Source organism: Leuciscus leuciscus (assembly GCF_965113295.1).
Source record: "Leuciscus leuciscus genome assembly, chromosome: 20".
NCBI lineage: Eukaryota > Metazoa > Chordata > Actinopteri > Cypriniformes > Leuciscidae > Leuciscus > Leuciscus leuciscus.
The window spans coordinates 11,777,797-11,797,514 of NC_138744.1; the positions used below are offsets into that span (position 1 = coordinate 11,777,797).

Below are 19,718 nucleotides of genomic sequence, written 5' to 3' on the forward strand. Positions count from 1 at the left end.
ACAAAAAGTAAACAAAATAATGATAAAAAAAAACAAAAAACGTATTAAATGTTTGTGCATGAAATTCAGTTTGTGTAAACTAAGAAACTGAGGAAATAGAATGAGGTCATTTTCTTAATGATTTTTCTAGAGTGCCATACTTTTAGTAATGTTTTTCTCCTTTTTTGTTGTGATGGGATAAAATCATAACAGCTGCTTGCAAAATGTGTGACATATCTATACAATATTTCATGTTCATGATAGTTAAAAAAATAATTGTACTATTTTTTCAACAAATTTTATGCTAGATAATAGTTTATAAACATATCTAATAGGCCACACAACAATAGACACAGGATTTTTGCTTCATTGGATAGTGTACAGTATTGTGAAATGTGCCAATGAGTACACACATTTCATGATACTAATCATTATTTTAATGCCAGTTTAAGTTATATTATAGAAAATGCATAATTGTAATATTATATTAAAGTTAGTAAAGCAATATTTTACACAGATATTATAAGACAGAACAATTTATTGTCATCAAACAGTTCAATAAATGTTTCACAGTTTCCATGTTATTTTCACTCCCTCAGCTTCATACAGAATATGAAACCTCTAAATGAAACAGATGCTGAACGTGATGTCATGATCTGGATTACCTCAGACATCTGAATGAATGATAAGATTGAAAACTAAAATGAATGAATAAATAAGTCAATTAATAGTCATGTATGCTGATTTCTCTTTTTTCATGCCAAGCAATAATTACTGCTTCAAAAATGAATAAAGGAAAAGCTAATGTCAAATACATTATTAGAAAATAACACCTGCAGAGAGACACATCATAGGACAACTAGATACAGACTGACATCTAGAAATAGCTAAATTAGAGAAAACATTTCAGTGTTTATACCTATGCAAAGATATATGTTTGTTGAGGCGGTTATTAAATGCCATAAATCCAAAATAATTTGATACAAAGTAAATATCCAGTTTACTTAAACTTATAAAGTGAATTAGGCCAACAGACAAACATATATTTAAATAAAAAACAAATGCAGAATAAATAAACAAACAAGTAAACATCTGCAATAAAAAATACAGTATAAAACAACAGTTGCAGTTTTATTTTTTCGTGCATCCTAAGAATACATTTAAAATAAATGTTTTTAAAATGAGTTTGTATTCTGTTGCAATTCAATTTTTAGTTTGTACAAATGCTAAATGAGAACTGCACTGCTGTGCTTTGGAGAGACAATTCCCCCCTCAATCACAAACTACAAGAATGCCTGACTGCAATGAGAACAAATTTACAATGTCAATATTTCTAAGCACACAAATAGACAGGTACTGGTCAGAGAAAGTGCGCCCCCTTCATTTAAGGGGAATAAAATACAAACGTACTTCAAGAAGCCATGAAAATAGAACAGTTAAGCTGGTACATAATAAGACTCCCATTGCATAGCCGAAAAGTACATGTCAGATTTTACAGAGCTCCAAGGTTTTTGGCTGTTTTGGAAGGTACTTTCAATTTGTGGATTTACCACTCCAGCTGCTGCAGTGAGTAAAACCTGGACCGCCTCCAGCCTTTTGAAACGGGAGCCCTTCTTTTTCTCGCAGTTAAAAAAATAACCTCCAGGAGTCGTCATAGTTACCGATGACAACGGGGGCCACTCATTCACTCCAGGGGGGTTCATTTTGTCCAGATGTTGTTTAGGGAACAGTTTTCTGTCACACTAAATGTGGATCATCGGCAGGGCTTACTGTAAACCTTGATGATGAGCCAGAAGTGACTCCGGTTGGAGACCTTGACTTCACTACATGGTCTTTACTTTTTGATGCCTTGTGGCTGCCTGATCCTGGAAAAGAAAGAAAGAAAGAAAGAAAACAATCTGACAAAATGTGATCTTAGAAGTGTAATAGGTGTACTCTGAAGATTTTTATAAAAGATAGATATGTTTATTAGTACTATTAACTGCAGCTAATATGAATTGTGCAACAGCCTCGCACAAGGCAGTTCATCGCAACTTAAAACGGTGGAGATGCAGACAGATGAGTCTGGAATGAGCAAAAAGCATTGCTGGTTTAAATTTTTTTAATATAAAAATCCATGTTTGTGATACTGATATTGTCAAATGATCACATGAATTTTACTCTTTTCGCACAATCACAAGTTTTACATTTGCTTTACGCAAATCAGGCCCAAATTATTATATCTTCTGCTGAATAGACCATTTGGGGGCAGACGTCACAGTTACGTCACTGCAGCTGTGAGCGCATTGTGGTGGCAGAAAAACAGTGGTAACAAAGGAAGGAAAATGGGCGAAATCCACGGAATAAGAGAAAAATGTGTTGTTGGGCCTTTGGATGTCAGAATCGGAATGCAAAAAAAGATGGTCTTCATTAAACGGACAGACCAGACTGATGAAACCTGTGCTATTATTTACAGTATTATTTAAAGCATGAACATGATGTAAACACTAGATCTACATAATATTCGCATATGCAGTTCATGGGGGGCATGATTGTATTAACCCTACAGTTACAGCATAAAATAATATTTAAACCTATAACATTTTAAAGAGATTACATTTATATACCTATGACATTTGTATTTCACAATTCAGACTTTTTTTCTCGCAATTGCTAGTTTACATCTCCCAATTTGGACTTTATAACTTGCAATTGCAAATTTATATCACAATTCTGACAAGAAAAAAGTCTTGAGTGAATTGAGTGATATAAACACAATTCTGAGGAAAAATGGCAAAATATCAAGTTCATATCTCGCAATTCAGATTTTTCTTTTCAGAATTGTGAGATATAAACTCGGAATAGAATTAGAAATAGAATTGTGAAATTTATTGTTTTACTCTTTAATTCCATGGCTTTCATAGACTCCTGCTACAGAACTGTAATTTTTTCCACCGCCCATAAAACACGTCATTGCTGTTTGCAAACACCCAAATGGTCTATACACTTACCAAAACCATCAGTGCTGGGGGGCTTTCCATGGGGAGATGAACAAGTAGATCCAGAGCTAAGTTCATTGGTTGGAGTTTCCTGGCATGAAGAGTTTTAAGATACAGAATAGTAACAAAACACACAATGTTTAACAATGTGAAACCTTGTCATTGAAGGTACTTGATGCTTTTCTGTATAAATACCCTTGACATACCTGATCGAAAAGATAGACTGTGACATCATCAAAAAATGACACATTCCTCCCACGGTCACGGTTCTCTTTGTCCACGGGTTCCTTTGGCGATTTCAGCAAACTACGTAAACCCACTCTCTTGTCAACATCTGTTTCTGTGACAACGATGACACGCCTTGGAGACTCATCTTCCTGTTCCTCTTCTTCATCTTCATCTGGATCGCTACCTGCTGATGCAGTCCTTCTCCTCCCCCCTCTATGCTCCCCCCCTTCCCAGAATCCTCCTTTGGTATTCGGTGAGAGAGGAAGAGAGAGAGAAAGCGGAGGGAGGGATAAGGAGAGACGGGCCAGCTTAGCTGGAACAGGGGTTGATGGTACAGTGGAGAGGGAAAGATGAAAGATAAATATCAAAGACGGTGGTATCTATATATCTGTATTAGGGATGCACCGAATCCAGGATTCGGCTTCGGATTCTGACGAATATTGGGCTTTTTGACGGGGTTCAGTTTCTGCCGAACCTTAGATTTTTTTTCCACCGAAACCAAATCCTAGGCTTGCACTACGCGCGCTACGCTGGTCGACGTCACGCCGACGTTGATTAAGGGAAGGTGTATACGTAGGTGGACCGTTCGAATGCAGTAGGCTGTGAGAAAGTGAAAATGGAACTCGTGAGCAGAAAAAGTGTTGTTTGGCAGTACTTTCAGTCAAAAGAAGGCGATTCAAGTCGAGCTACATGTTCAATTAGCAATGCCGATTTGTCTCGTGGTGGCAAGGACCCTAAAAAATACACAACATCGCCGCTGTTAAAACATTTGCGTATGAAACATCCGAAAGAATACGAGTTATATTGATTGGATCTTGAGATAGGGTAAACATAGGCTTATGGTAATTGTCAAAATAATTTTTTGCACTTACAGTTAAAATAAAATAAAAAATGAAAAATACACTGCTGTGGACGTTGTTTACTTCATTAATGTGTTTACTGTGTTAATGGACTGAGGATGGGAGTAGGATTCGGTATTCGGTTTCGGATTCGGCAGAATCCTAACCAGTGGATTCGGTATTCGGCCGAACCCCAAAAATCTGGATTCGGTGCATCCCTAATCTGTATATATATATATATATATTTAACATAAAACAATTATATTTAAAATTGTAAACAGCACATAAAATGCAAAACACTAAATTAACACAAATCCAAATGAAAAAATTTCGAGTGCTTTCAGCTCACAGTACCTTTCATTGCTTGATTTGCAGCAGGTAGAGAGGAAGTAACCTCAGGCTGTTCAAGCACAGTCAGTTCTTCTGTCTGTGTTTCAGCAGATTCACTCACAGACACTGAGGGAGAGGAGGGTGGGGTCTCTTCTTTGCTGCTAAAATAGATAATTTACGATGAATTTAAGATGAAGGCTGGTTTTTACCTCATTTAACCAAGAAAAGCATTCAGTTAATAATAAATCTAAAGCAAAGACTGTGGTTACATTAAAAGCCATGATGAGACTTATGCCATGAGGAGATTAGAGCTAAGATCACATGCTCTAAAGTTTACATTGATTAAATACAGAAAATCTGACTAGGATTTGTTTTATAAATGTTATTTCCAGACAGTGAAAATTGCATTAAAATAGTGTTCTCTGCTCAATTCATCACTCATTTATTTTTTATTAGTGTTCCTGTAGCAATAACCACACCTCTCATTGTCCTGGAAATCTTCCCTTGAAACACTTTCTTCAGAGGACGAAGTGGTAGAGGCTCCCCAAGGGTGTAGAATTACGCTGTCACTAACCGTAGAACCCCACAGGACATTGGTTTGAACATTTTCACAAAGAGAGTACTGAAGTCTCTCCTCACAAACCTGAAAAAATTATTGCACAAAGACAAAAGGTTTCAGAAATAGCAGAGCATCAATAGAGTACAGTTCATTTTAGTGTAATTTTTACTCACCTGCATCATCAGTCCACTTTTTGTCTGCATTTTTGAGAGTGACCTCTGCCCTTTGGAACCATCTGTAGAATGGATAGAGAGAGGCGTTGGCATATGTTGCCCTGTTCCCTTCTCCACTGATTGCTGAGTTTCTCCTGGAAAATTTGGAGAAATGTTTTCATATTGCTCTGAGTGTTGCAAGACAGCCATGGTACTTTTCGATATCCCATCAACTTCCTCTTTTAGCTCTACTCTTGTCTTCCTCTCTGAATCTGCTGAGTCATCCTGGTTTATTATACCACCAGCACCACTTGTTCTTTGCTCTGGATTTCTCTTTAAAGATTCAAGCAGATCTAAGTTTCCTAAAAACAGTTCTCCAAGGTTTTCTTCATCCCCAGAAATGCAGCACAGCTGCTCTAGTTTTTCAAAATCCTCCAGAGGCTCCTCATCCAAGTCCTTCCACTCAGAGATCAACAACTCTGGGATGGAGTTCAGAGAACACTGGGAGAGAGGTGGATGGGCCGCTTTCTGTGACAGGCCATTTCTGTCGTCCTCCTGTAAAGCATTTGATTCTGGGTGAATGTGGTTTTCTTTCATGAGTGACATGTGCAGTTTTTGTCCCAGGTTTGCAGTGATACCTTTGCTTTGAGTGGTTGTACTAGCTGCAAGTTCTTCAAGAGACTGATCTAAACAGTTAGCATCCTCAGAACATCCCGATGGCTCCTCATGTCCTTTGGTAGATGTTTGATTTGTGGAACAGAACAGACTTGAACTTGTCTTGATTTCTATGTGGTGTACTGTATTCGGGAAACTACTTGGACCTTGACACTTACCAACTCCTGCATATGGAGAAGCAGCACATTCTGAAAGCTCCATTGAAATCAGTGCAGGGGCTGAACACTGAACGTTGCTACTGTGGATCTTACACGGCTCTGGATCAGTGCTAATGGTGAGACTTGGGAAAGATGGAGAATCTGATCTTTCTTTTTCAAAAGATACATCACTGATCGTGGCAGAACAGTGATTACTGTCAACATCATGTCTACTGGTTTCTATACTGTGACACTCTGGATACACTGAAATGATGTGAGAATTATCAGCCAACTCCATTGTGCAGGTCTGATGGTCTTCAAGGGCTGCAACCAACATTTGGCTTGCTTCAGTCTCGGGCGCCCATGAAGCTTCGGTTTGGTCTCTTGGTACATTGTTCTTGCTACTAGAAAGAGATTCTTTGTGGTACTGCAGAAGTTCCAACTCATTGGTTGGAGCATTTGTAATAGAAAATGAGGGAGAGTGAGTCGTACAACCTCTTACACCTACCATGTTTTCATGACTGTCAAACTCTTTATTTTCTTCATCACTAAACAATTCTACTCCCACATCATTTTGTAAACACGTCTCAGAATTCTGAGTATCAGTCACCATTTCAATAGTTTTGTGTTGTTCAGGGGCCTCCAGCTCTGGGTTTTCCAGATTCTCAACATCCATCTTTATATTTCTAGTGTAGTTTTCTGGTGATCCATTTTCAATGTCTGGATTTTCTATGTTCTCCTCTTGCTGAAAGTCCAGCCTTTCTAAAGGTGTTTGCTGAGGTGATATAGTTCCTTTTGCTTCACCAGACAGGATCAGCCTCTCAGGTGGTGGATAATCAGCCTGTCCTACCTTCTCATCATTAAATGCATCTTCACATATTCTCTGAGCAGAGGGATGAGACTCACTATCTGCAAGCTCATCATTTGCTTCAGATTCCCAGAATTCATGACTAATCATCAAGTGTTCCTCTGCTGCCCACCCCTTTTTCCCAAAACTTGGGAAGAGCTCTGATCCGAGCTCTACTTCTGGTGTCTGAGCTTCGGCTGCAGCCCACTGGTCATTTTCCACAGGCCAAAGGTGAAGTTCTCCCTGCTGAAATGTCTGGCAGTTGAATTCCCCTCTCACAGTCTCCACCGTACCGTAATCTTCCTCAAGGGCGCTCCACAATTCCTTCTCCTTTAGTTCAAGACCCATTGACGCACCTCTGCTGAATTTCTCAGAACGTTTATTTTTTGAGAGCTCCATACTGCTGACTTCTTCATCTGCAGCATTTTGAGAGGATTCCTTGATAGTAAAACAGAGTTCCCCTACAGCTAGCTGACTTTCAGACCTCTCCTTTGCCTGCTCATCCTCACTCTCCTCTGAATACGAGAGGTTTCTCAAGCCTAGTTCATTCGCATCTGTGTCTTGGATATCAAGCTCACCCCTTTCCCCTTCTGTATGTCCTTCAGGGTTTGTCTCAGACCAGATGAACTGGGTCAGGTCGCATTTGGTGTCATCATTGCTGAGCTTTATGTTTATCTCAGGGCTGCTGATGCCTTTAGAATAATCAGACTGTAAGCTGTAAAACCGTGATAACCTAGATTTACTATTGTCTGATGACTGTTCACCAATTGGGAAATCAGGTGACTTACAACGTTCCTCTTTACACTTAGCTGTTTGCAAATATGAACAATCTTCATTGAGTTCTTCTTGACAAACTGGTCCAGAAATGGGTTTTTGAGGCTCTGAGACTATATGGGCAAGCAGTGTGAGATCAATAGCACCCGAATCATGAAGCATTATATCTTTTGAAAAAGTGTGAGAAATGACCAGCTCACTATTTTTAACTAGAGATGAGTTTTGGAAGTTAAGGGAGCTGTTGCTAAATGGAACTCCTTTATTTGGCTCATCCTCTCCATTGGAGAACAACTTGGCAATAAACTCAGCATTGTATTCGCTCTGAGAATCTACTGAGATGACAGCACCTTGTATGAGACCCTTCTCTATATCAGATGAATCATTTGAAACCCACAATTCTTGTATGTCCTGATTTATCTTCACTTCCTTTTCAAAATGCTCCAGTAGTCTTTCATCCTCAATCTTTTCCTCAATTCCCATCAATATTCCTCGCTCTCCAGCTCTAACACCACCTGAACGAGAAGGGCCAAGTACATCGGTGCCTCTTCTGCCTAAACCCTCTCCACCATCCAAGTCGCTGTCTGAGAAGTAAGCCGAATCTCGATGTGGTGTTTCAGTTCCAAGGGCCCTCCATCCATTGCTTCCTCCACCCAAGCAGGAGTCTCCAGGTGTGAGGCAGTCCAGTGAACTAGAGGTCGAAGGTGACAAGACAGAATCTGAGGGGGTCATGGTGGACAATGACTGATCAGAGTTGGGTTCATGCACCATAGGCGAGTGAAAAGCATCTGTGCTTGATTCATTCAAACAGAGTGAATTGTCACTTGGAAGTATTTTCTCATTTGCTATTTCCGTGTCTTTGTCATGGCGCATGGTCCTTGAACTGGGTTCCTTGTCAGTTAAAGAGGTTTGCTCAAGAGTTTTAGAGGATGTCTCCATTTCCAAGTTCTGTCTGTTGTCAGTGGGGGAGTGTTGACTCACATCTGAACTGTATTCCCTTGCCTTTGTAGAGCTTGTGCCTCCTGTTGAACTTCTGTTTTGTGAAAGATCATGAGAGTTTGATTCTTTTTGCATCTGTTTTGGATGTTCTGACAGTTCCTCATTTTGTGCATCTTCTTCAAATGTTACATTTGATGCCATGACATCGATGCCAGGTGAAACATTGTAAGCATTTTTCTGAATTTGCTCTTTTGTCTGAACAAACATGCCCTTTAAATCATTTTGATCTACACTTCTAATCTGCGTATCACCAGTGATTTGATTTTTGTCACAACTTTGTGAATCATTAACATTGTGTATATTCCTGGTTTCTACTGGACCTTGACTTAAATGGTCATGCTGATTCTGAGACTCTTTTGCATCTTGTTTCTCTTTTATAACAGGAGATATCTGCTCCAATTGAGGCCCATTTTTAGGCATTACTTCTGAGGAAGGAAAATCAATAAGGGAACTCTTCTCTATCTGTATTTCAGGTGTAAAGCAACTAGCTGGAGTTAATTTCTGACTTGATTCAAGATTTTGTAACTCAGATGCAATTTGAAGTACTGGAATTTCTGGGCGCATGGCAACTTTTATTTCACTCCGTTTTGCCCGCTTGGTGACTTGAGCATAAATTGCTTCTTTTGTGTCACCTGGTGGTTTTCCTGCTCTTGCTCTTTCTGATTCAAACTGTATTGTCTGAGAAGATTCTGGGTCGATGCATATTGACTCATACTCAGGAGACAACAGAGCAGGTGACACACTCTCTTCCTTTTTACGTTGCCTTGTAATGATTTCAGTTAGAAATGTTTCAGCAGACTGAATCTCCTTTAAAAATTCCTCTCTTGTCATTTCCCCTGTCTTCGGCTCAGGTTCAACGCTCTCATTGGATATTTCAGAGAGCAGGGAATGAGACTTATTCATCCCTGATGAGAAAGCCTCCTCAGCTTCTGCATACGTTGGCAAATTTGAGTGATGTGCAAAAGGATGAGGTGTAGTTCCAAATCTTGAAACAGGGGTGCCACCTTCGCCATCATATGCATCCTCACAATCCGACACAGAAGTCTCAATCTCTGTAAGGAATAAATCTCTCTTTTTGGCGTTGCCTTCATATCCAGGCAGGAAGTCTTTGTCTGAGGCCCAAGCTTGAGAGGATGAGTCAAGTTCTGTGACAAGAGACTGGGATCGCCGCATTCCTTTGTCTTTTTTTCCATCGCTTTCTCGTGCCCATGAGCTTTCTCCATCCTTCATGTCCACAGAGTCATTGGAGATCTCGGTCAGAAACAAATGTATAGGAGATTTCCTAGCGGCTGCAACTCGCTCTCGTTGCATGACTGCATCTTCCCTCCATAAGGCTGGAAGGATGGTGGCGAGACGGGATTGGGTTCGCTTCATCCCCCTTGAGAAAAGCTCGGTTGTAGCTGGGTCTGGTTTATCAGCCAGGTTGGTGTGCTGAATGGTTGCGCCACTGGTGGGTCTGTGTGGTGACATGAAAGCTGAATCATCATCATCATCATCATTGTCTTCTTCGTCATCATCATCCTTTGAGAACTCTGGGCTAGAGGATGATATTCTTTCAATTTTTGGAATTGTGGATTGGGATCGAGTCATTCTGGAGTAGGGATCATTGTCTGTAATATACTTATATGGACCATCTCTTGAATTATACAAAGACTGAGATCGTGTCATGCCTCTGTCAGCATACTCCTTTTCGTCAGTATTGTCACAGCTTAGTTGGTCTCTTTGTAAGTGCATCGCATTGTATCTGGAATGCATTTCCAACGAGTAATTTTGACCCTTTTGGAGTCTATGGTGGGGAGGAAGAGGTGGAGGACAGGTTTGAGGTTGGAGGAACAGGGACTGGCAACCAGAAGATGGTGGAATGGACGGAGAGTGAGATGGAGATGGGGGCAGTGTCTGGTGAGTGCGATTTAAGCCCAAATGGTCAAAGTTGGCTTTCGACAGTGAACTCATTAGTAAAGAATCAGAGGTCTCAACTTTGCCTGTTGGATACGAGGATCCAGGGTAGACATCTCCGTATGTTCTCACGTACCCTAGTGGAGGAGCAGGCAGGGGACGTGAGTGTAGATGGCTGCCAGAGGACATGGACAGTGAACGAGGTTTAGGTGGAAGAATGGGTGCTTGAGGACCAAAGAACTTTTGGGTTGTTTCTCCAATGTCTATAACAGCATAATCTGTCACTCGGTTACAGCTCTCCTTACTAAACTCAACCAAGCCAGTGTTTGGAACCAAAACCTTTACCTCACTAGATCTGACAGTCTGAGAGGTTCCTCTTTTAAAGCCATCTTGCTGCCTGAAAGATGGTCTGTCCTTTCCAGTAGTCCCTGTTTGAAGCTCTACCAGCTCCAGATCTCCAGGACACACTGAATTTGTTCTTGACGAGCACCCATTTCCTATACTAGGGGATTTATCCTGGGGAGTATGCTCTTCCAGACGAATGTAATACTCGCTGGCCAGGGAAGGGCTGCGGGCACTGATCACAGGGACGACAGTGGGTGTGTCCAAGGTTTGCCTGTGGCCAGAATTGGGTGTTGGTATTGGTTGAGGTGGAGGAAGGGGTTTGTAGCCTCTCCTGCCATGGGCCTTTTCCCAGAAGTATTCAAAGTTTAAGCCTTTGCTGGTCTCTGTTACAGTAAGGATGTCATCAAGCTCAGATGTAGGAGTGATCATATTGTCCACGGGGTCCAAAAGAGGGAAGGAGTTTCCGTTTCCTCTGTGGCAACCATCCTCCCTCCCGTACTCTCGCTCCCTCAGAAGTTTGTGTGCAGCTGACTGGAAAGCTGGGGGTCGGAGCGCATCCCATCGTCTTTCAAATGATTCGTCACTCTCTCCTCTCCTTCCTTGTCCACTGTCTTCCTCATAATCCTCCTCGTCCTCATCCCTTCTAGAACTCTTCTGGCTTCCCTGTTCTGCGGCGAGGAGTGAGGAGAGGAGGAGAAATACTTCACTGACTGTTGGCCGCTGGGATGAAGGTAGCCAGCATGACTGCATAACCTCGTACCTAATGAAACATGCAAAAATATAGTTAATATATTAGTATGTCACATTTTGCATAATACACATTCGACTTTCTTTAGATTACAAATACTGTTTTAAATTAGCATTTTTGTCTCATTTTATTGTTAAAATAAAAGAACAAGATAGAAGACAAAGAACAAGAAAATCAAAAGAACAAGACTCTTAAAACAAGATAAATAAGATATATTGACTTGAGAAGCAACACTATAAGCAACACTATAAGACAAAATACACTCAAGATACATTTGTTTTAAGGACTTTTGAATATTTGTAATGGAAAATAGTAATTTTTGCATGAATGAAACATTACTAAACATTTTGTAGGTGAATTCCAGATCTCAGTACAGATATAATTTCATCTAATTAAAGCCATTAAAAATACTGACCAATAGTCTGCATGTGCGAGTTTGAGGCGAGGTTGAGCCAGAGTGATCTGTCGTTCCCTTATGACAAAGGTAAGAACCTCTTCATCGCTCAGGTGTCTGTGCGGCTGAGCCCCAAATTCAAACAGCTCCCATATCACAACACCCAGAGACCTGTCAGTTTTCATTTGAAGGAAGAATGTCAAGGTGAATAGTATTGTATGTATTATCAACATTTTGTTTTTTTATAATTAAAAATATGTAATTCCATTATTTAATTTTTTCTTCTTTTGTGCAATTATTGGATTCCTTCATTTAAATACCATTAGAAATACATTTGTCCATAATTTTTCATACCACACATTGCTGGTTTTGGTTTGATCAGTGACAATCAGATTGCCACGAAACTCCTCCAGAAGTTCAGGGGCAATCCAGCGGAGAGGTATCCACAGTTTTTCTGGGGTTAGATAGTAATCCTCCTGTTTGTGTTAAATATGAATAACCACATTACCTAAGTTTCAAAAAAGAGGCTAAGTTGCTCTAAAACCATTATGCAGCTAAATGCTGATTAAGCACTATGAAATACTTTTCTGAATACTGACAAATCATCTTCTATTGTGAACAAAAAAAACCTGTCTATACTAAAAAACCTAAGACATTATTTGATTGAGGGCCTGATCTATAAAGTCTCTTTGAAGTGAAATGCAGTTTAGTAATTGTTTAAATACCTTATATTGATTGTGCGAGAGGCCATAGTCTCCGATTCGAACAGTAAGATCTGAGGTGAGGAGGCAGTTCCTCAGTGCCAAATCACTGGAGAAAAACAGACAAATAGACAAATGTGTCAAAATTTTTTTTTTTACCTTTCTCCATTTTCACAAATGCTGTGTGTCAATGTCAGTCACATGTTCCTGAACACTTTTAGGGTTAGAGATTTAATCAATCTAACCTGTGAATGTAATTGTTCTCATGGAGATGCAAGAGACCTGAGGTGATCTCATATGCCATTCGTTGTAAGTTCAAGAGGTCTCTATTTAACAGGTCAGGTGTCATCCCATCAGACTTCCTCTGAGCTCTTAAATACCTCTTCAGGTCACCCTGTAGATACAGACACAAAAAAAAGAAAATCATTATTTGATAAAAATCAATATTCAATACAGAAAATAGGATCAAATTCTTTGTCCTCTAAAATGTCTTATTAAAAGCGCTAAGACAATTTATGATTACATAACGCACTGGTATATTTACATTTATTTTAGTCTTTTGAGTGCACAGTAGGCCTTGTTTATGACACATGTGCAGAATTAATTAAATAAAATTCATGAACTATCAAATCCAATCCATCATAAATCCATTCTTATGTAAAATTGTTCCGTTAAACTCAATCCGCCAGTGTTTCATGAATGACTGTATTTCCCTGAACTACAGGGATCTTTAAAATTGGTCTCAGTGTCCGAGATTTTGGTTTTCTCACCAGTTGACAGAACTCCATGACCAGAAGATACGGAATGCTCTCACTGCACTGGCCCAAACACTGGAGGATACTCGGATGCTGAAGACTTCTGTCAGGTGTGAAAAACAAATCAATAAATGTTAGTTTGTGTTGTCAATATTCTTGTAAACATAACGTGTACATGGTGAGAGAAAGAGAGATCGCCATCTATATATATATATTGAGAGGAGGTATTGTATACGGATATGTCCTAAGTTCAAATGAAACCTACAACATTAAAAGCTATTATAATGCAAATATACGGGCACAAAAATAGGTAATTCACTGCTAACAGGAGGAATTTAAGTGTTAGATAAGTGGGGGGAAATAGCCTCAATACTAAGCAGCAAAAATTTCCACTAATAGCTTTGAAAAAAGCAGAATAACTATAGCAAAATATACCGTATTGTTCCGAATTAAAGACGACCCTGAATATAAGACGACCCCCAAGATGTACCTTTTGGAAAAAGGCCTTTTGAAGACCAAATCTTGTCTTTTAAACAAAATAAAAAATTTCTCAATATAATTTTTATATTGCATATTTTTCATATTTTTATTTTGCATTTTGTATTTAAAGTAAAAACTGGTAAATAGTACCAACATTAATTACTTTCAGAAATAAACACTTTATGACATAGATACCATAAAAATAACCTGAAGTTCTCATTTCCAGTAGATTTCACTATGACTGATTTCTCACCTTTTTATGCACATTGACAGACGTTGGCGTGTCAAAAAACACAGGTGTTTGATCAGCAAAACCTATCTTATCCATGGGGGATATGAATGTTTTTTTCCTTAGGCCGATCACATAGCGCTGAAAAGACAGAAGTTTCTCCCTGAAGTCGGACGGCAAGCGCTAATCCATTACGGCGCATCATTCTTACACCGCATCAAAGCGGCCGCTTTGAGGATATTGACAGGCAAGTGTGTCAGTAAGTAGCCGAAATAAGAAATGATGGGCCTCAATGGTGGATAAGATCAGCTTTTTGGCGATATCCAGTGCCTTCATCTGGATGACGGCTCTGGTTATGGGCAGCCTTTCATTTATTTTTTCGCCTATGTACTGACACACTTGCCTGTCAGTTTCTTCGAAGTGGCCGCTTTTACCGTGATAAGCTTTTCTTTGACTGTTAACATTTTTAAGACTGTCTTTTCGGCTTGCCATCTTCTAACATTACATTCCGACACAATTACTTGGCTGCTTAATGAGAGTTGTTTGATGACTCCGCTGCGTTTATCAGTCCTGGGCAGAACATTCGTTTTACCCGTATTTGTCGCTCCCTATTGTTGCGTGTGTATTATTGACATGTAAAAGTTTAGACCCCGAATATAAGACGACCTAATTTTTTCAGATGTATTTCCAAGAAAGAAACGTTGTCTTAAATTCGGGAACAATACGGTAATAGCAGCGGGAGCAACCCAGTTTGTCTGACCTGTAAGGCTCGGACTCTGCCAAAAACTTTCGCTGTTCCAGAGGACTAGCACTGACCCTCAGCTCCTTCACCACAGCCTGATAGGAGCTGCAGTCACACAGCACCTCAGCCAGTATTACCTAAAACAGACAGATCAAACAGTTACAACAACAACAAAACTATTTGCTTCACCAAACCTGCACATTATTATCAAACGAAAGAGAGGAAAAGAAGCGAAAGAGACTAAAAAACTAAAAAAAGCCTACGTTCTTATGTAAATATATGTGCAAGTGAGGATATACAGACCAGGATGACCTACACATGTCAAACAGACTACAAATTCAGGTCAGTGTAATTATAGATGGTCATCAAGTAAGAGAGCAGCGGAAAATAAGACCATGGCCTGAAATGTCATATTTTAAGTATTTAAGATTATAGATATAATAATTGCTTGTGTAGACTGATCAATTTCACATATATTTGGACATTGATTCAACACATTGATTCAGAAGCCTCAACATTAATTCAAGTGCATATCCATACTTGAATTAATAAAAAAACACAATAACTACTTCCTTCCAGTTTTATGTTTACCTGAAAGGGCTACGCAAATAAAATCATAATAATTTACTTTTCTTAGATACGTTAAACATCCACCATGAGTATCCCATTATTTTTCGTTACATTTCAAGCTGTTCCTGACATGTAAAATCTTATCATTTAAACGTGTCTACCTTTCCGAACCAGCCATTTCCAATCTCCTGCAGGTAGTTGAGAGTGTGCCTTCGGAAACATTGAGAGCTGTCTGTGGGATACAACAGGAGTGTGTTCAGAAGAGTTCATAACCTTTTCACTTAGGAACAGGTTATGGAGCAAGATGTACATATTGCCTGTAGTTAGTGGGTTTACCTGTACCATTCAGTAAGATGGTGCAGTTCTTATCCCGCAGTGGGAGAGTGTAGACCTCCGGTAGTGATGGACAGGAGGACAAACTGTCCTCAGGAACAGGGCTGGATGCCGCAGAGCATTCTTCCCCTTCGGCATTATCAAACTCCTGAAAGAGAAAAGTGGAGGTGGGAATATATATATACTGTATATATAAAAGAAAAGAAAAAAGAAATTCAACCAACATCAAAAGAACAAGTAAATGTATGTTTCATGCTGATTCATATCAGTAACACCCACATTATGCAAAATTCACGTAAAACCCACATGTATAAACCCCACACTAAAAAGACTTACATTGAATCCCACGCTTCCTCTTTTGCAGCAAAGGCAGGTGAGAAGCAACAGAACAAAAGAGACCAACCCAGAGCAGGAGATGAGAATAATCACATAAGGGGGTGGAGAGAGAAAGTCGTCCCGGGACACAGAGACTGAGGAAAAAAAGGGGGTAGAGTTTTAAATATCCATCCTGACAAATACTAAGAGACTGATCCATAGATAGTTAGATAGATAGATAGATAGATAGATAGATAGATAGATAGATAGATAGATAGATAGATAGATAGATAGATAGTGATAGTGAAAGTGAAAGAGAACTTGTATATTTTCCTAACAGGGAAAAATTGAAAAGGGCAGCGTTACATTCAGAACATAGCACAGGAATCCAATGAAGAGTTTTCATTGCACAAAGGGTGAAAGTACAGAGAAAAGCAGAGGAACTCAGAATAGATCACCTTCATATTGGGTTTAGGGAGGGGTTTTAGAGTCAAGGTTTAAGGGAAGCAAAGGAGAGAAACCAGAGAGTCATCATACAAGACATTCCTTGTACTCGTCACTATTGAAGAAGAAGGGAAGGTATTTGGAGTTTTGTTTGGGGGGAAGGGCCTTTTTTTTTAGGGAAGGGACTGGATCATTGAAAAAGATTCTTGTATCTGGAGGGTTGCTGGGTCATAAGGAAAGGTGCCATACTTGATTTTGTACCTCAATTTGGCCGTTTGTTTTAGGAGAGCCATCTGTGGAGAAGAGAAGGTGGGGAGGAGGGCAAGGAGGTTAAATACCTTTGGTATTGTGATTAACCAGATGCTAAGAATGAATATCCACTAAACTAAAATAATTCGTATAATGTATTCAACTGACTTGAAACCTCATTATTTATTAATCAATATTAAGCACACATGCCATTGCTGGAGAATTTACTGTACATCTCCATTTTACCTCATAATTAACCAAATCACAAAATAAATAATCTCATATGATAAAATATGTTTGAATTGAAAATATTACTAAAATAGCGAGGATAATAATGCTCTCATTTCTTAATCATTCGAAAACAGTAATGTAACTTTTAAAAGTGGTGGGCCGTGGTTTTCCTAAAATAGCATAGGCACCACAAATACATTTTTGGGCACATCAGAACTGACAGCAAGGTCTCGACTGAGGATGTTTAAAGCTGTTTAAAACTAAGCAGTCATTAGGGTCTGTTGCCTGAAAACTGCAGGTCATTTGAGGTCGTGCTCATTTTAGACACTTATAGATGCCATTTTCCTGGAAAAGAACAGACACCTAAATGTCATTAAATCCAGTTTTCGTCATCTTTTCTCAGTGATAAAGCAGTATTATTATTGTATAATAGTATATCATATATAATTATTGTGATTATTATACTATTATTATTCACAAATAAATATTTATCAGTAAAACATATATATTCAATCAAGAACTTTATGTTTTATGGAGCCAATTGTACAGCTTTAAAATTTCTATCACATGATGTCAGAACCTTATGTTGTTAATAATTTAAATATAAAATAAAAAAATAAAAAAAATCCCTAAATGCATATTAAAAATACCACAAATGCCACGCTTGCAATAAACAATAGGCACACGTTCTGTATTCGAGGATCACCCCGCGGTGTTCGTCCACTTGAACTATGAAAATATAAAGGCTAATATGCAGGTAGGTGTATGAATACATGAAGGGTGTTATTATTCATCTGGTAACCTTTTATTGTTCGAAAAACAGTGGCCAGACGCTGACAGACAGGAACCTGTGTGCAATTCCCTTCTTGGACCATATGGTTACACATACTGCATACGAGAGCACACAAACAAACACGCGGGCCTGCTGGCAAATTTGTGTTCATGGTAGGCTACTAAAATAATCGCGAAATAAAACACTAACACCTAGCAATTATGTGAACATTAGTTAAAACAGGGACAGATAATGATTCAGGAAAAAATAGCGCTATGTAAATAAAATTTAATAGAGAAGAGCGGTTTTGCAGGCCCACAATGAAAAATCATACATGCGTACCAGAATAACAGCCAGACACCTTTATTATCACCAGTGCATGACTGGGCTCAATAAATAGACGCATATGGTGCGTAACATATATGTCTTAGATATATAGAGATAGATATGATTGAATTATGAAATAATATTTAATGAGCGTCACCCCCAACCAGAAATGTAAAATACTCTCCTCAGACTGACAAATTCCCCTTATTTTCATAGCGTCTCATCGCCTCCTCCCCCCCTCGAGCGCATCAATAACATATGCCATCTAAACGACACGCTCACCTTCCTTCTGCGGGGCTCCCAGTGCTCTCTCCGGGTTGAAGTACGACATCAGCCCGACCAGAACAATCACCCAGCACTGTAGTGACATGGTCGCGCGGTCCACGGAACCACCATCCGAGCGATACTGTCAACGTTCCCCGCCGCGCGTCTGGATCCACGCTAATAAAGAAACGTCTCCTTGTTGTGCAAGGCTGATGCTCTCTTTTAATCCGCAATTAAACACGGCGTGAACGCTCTTTTGTGTCAGCCTAATCCCGCGATCCGCATCCTCAGCAGCGCGCTGTTACTATTCCGTCCTCATCGCGTCCCAACGGTCGAAAATACCAGTGAAGTCATTCTATTGGTTCTATATCCTATCCTATATACCGTGTGTCAGTATCATGTAAGTGGTCCAGCTATGTTTTCCTCCAAGAAGCCCCTCTACGTCAGACGCAACCGAGTTTGCGCTATTAAAATCTCTGTGGAGCTGCGCGCGCCTCGCTATTTTCATAGGTAGACGTTGCCTCGCAATAGAACGATTACGCGATGCCCTTCACTCAGGTACCTGCTGCTGGCCAACAAAAGCGTTTGTTTATGAGACTGGAGAGAACGTCAACGCCCCCGTGTCGTGGCCTTGGGTATCATTGCATCAAAATCCCCCTAAATCGGACCACCTCCACGGAGCGGTGACATGATCCGTTTGGGAGGACAGGTGCACAGAGCGAGCCATTGAAATTCAAGTTAATAACATGCTAATCTTTGTCTGTGTCTGGACATGGCCAAATATTTTCACCACAAATATGCCTTCAAATAATGCAAATGGCATTAATCTCATCCTCCTAGAATACTTTATCGCATTTATATTCTTTATGATTTGTGTCCCACAAAAAAATATTTGCTCAGTGAAAACAGAGCATATGAATTAACTGCACTTGGTATCATTAACGGCAAAGGATAAATAACTGAGACAAATAATTTTAGTATTTCTTTTGGTATGTAATTCTATAGCTATAGTGTCAGCTTCAGATGCTGTTCCCACATTATGTGATTGACTGCATATTGCACAAAACTGTATATTATACTTTTTTTTCTTCTTAGGTATGTCTGTGAAATAATCCATAGTTATTTTCTGTACTGTACATTTTCCACTATATTTACATGCATTTTAAGTACAATTGATCATAGACTAATACACCAGTAGCATAATTTTTTTCATAACAATGTTATTATGTTGTATTATATTAATCAATCTCAGATAAACCTCCCACTATCTGTCACATAAAAACAAAAAATAAATCGCTTTACTTCAGGGTCAAACAGCAAGAGGGCAGCAGGTTGCCAGAATAAGCGGAAATATGGACCAGACCTTTTGCTGTTTCGTCCAGCTATGCAATACAAGGGTGTAATGAAGTATTTACATGACAGGAACAAA

General features: G+C 39.4%; 1 protein-coding gene across 3 annotated transcripts; it reads right to left on the reverse strand.

The window, feature by feature from the left end:
- Positions 1 to 424: 424 nt before the first annotated feature.
- Positions 425 to 19,640, reverse strand: lmtk3 (lemur tyrosine kinase 3). 3 transcript variants are annotated; one of them, XM_082148734.1, is made up of 16 exons: positions 18,308 to 19,640; positions 16,024 to 16,157; positions 15,697 to 15,835; positions 15,516 to 15,586; positions 14,803 to 14,921; positions 13,349 to 13,436; positions 12,824 to 12,972; positions 12,603 to 12,687; positions 12,232 to 12,353; positions 11,899 to 12,048; positions 5,087 to 11,495; positions 4,834 to 4,997; positions 4,379 to 4,515; positions 3,164 to 3,498; positions 2,970 to 3,048; positions 425 to 1,844 (listed from the first exon to the last, which is right to left on the reverse strand). In XM_082148734.1, the coding sequence occupies exons 1-16, from the start codon at positions 18,393 to 18,395 to the stop codon at positions 1,717 to 1,719; spliced, it is 8,397 nt and encodes a 2,798-aa protein (XP_082004860.1). In that variant the 5' UTR covers positions 18,396 to 19,640; the 3' UTR covers positions 425 to 1,716. The 3 variants fall into 3 exon arrangements, with proteins under 3 accessions (XP_082004860.1, XP_082004859.1, XP_082004858.1); XM_082148733.1 differs by having other exon boundaries at positions 4,379 to 4,512; positions 15,691 to 15,835; XM_082148732.1 differs by having other exon boundaries at positions 15,691 to 15,835.
- Positions 19,641 to 19,718: the final 78 nt, after the last annotated feature.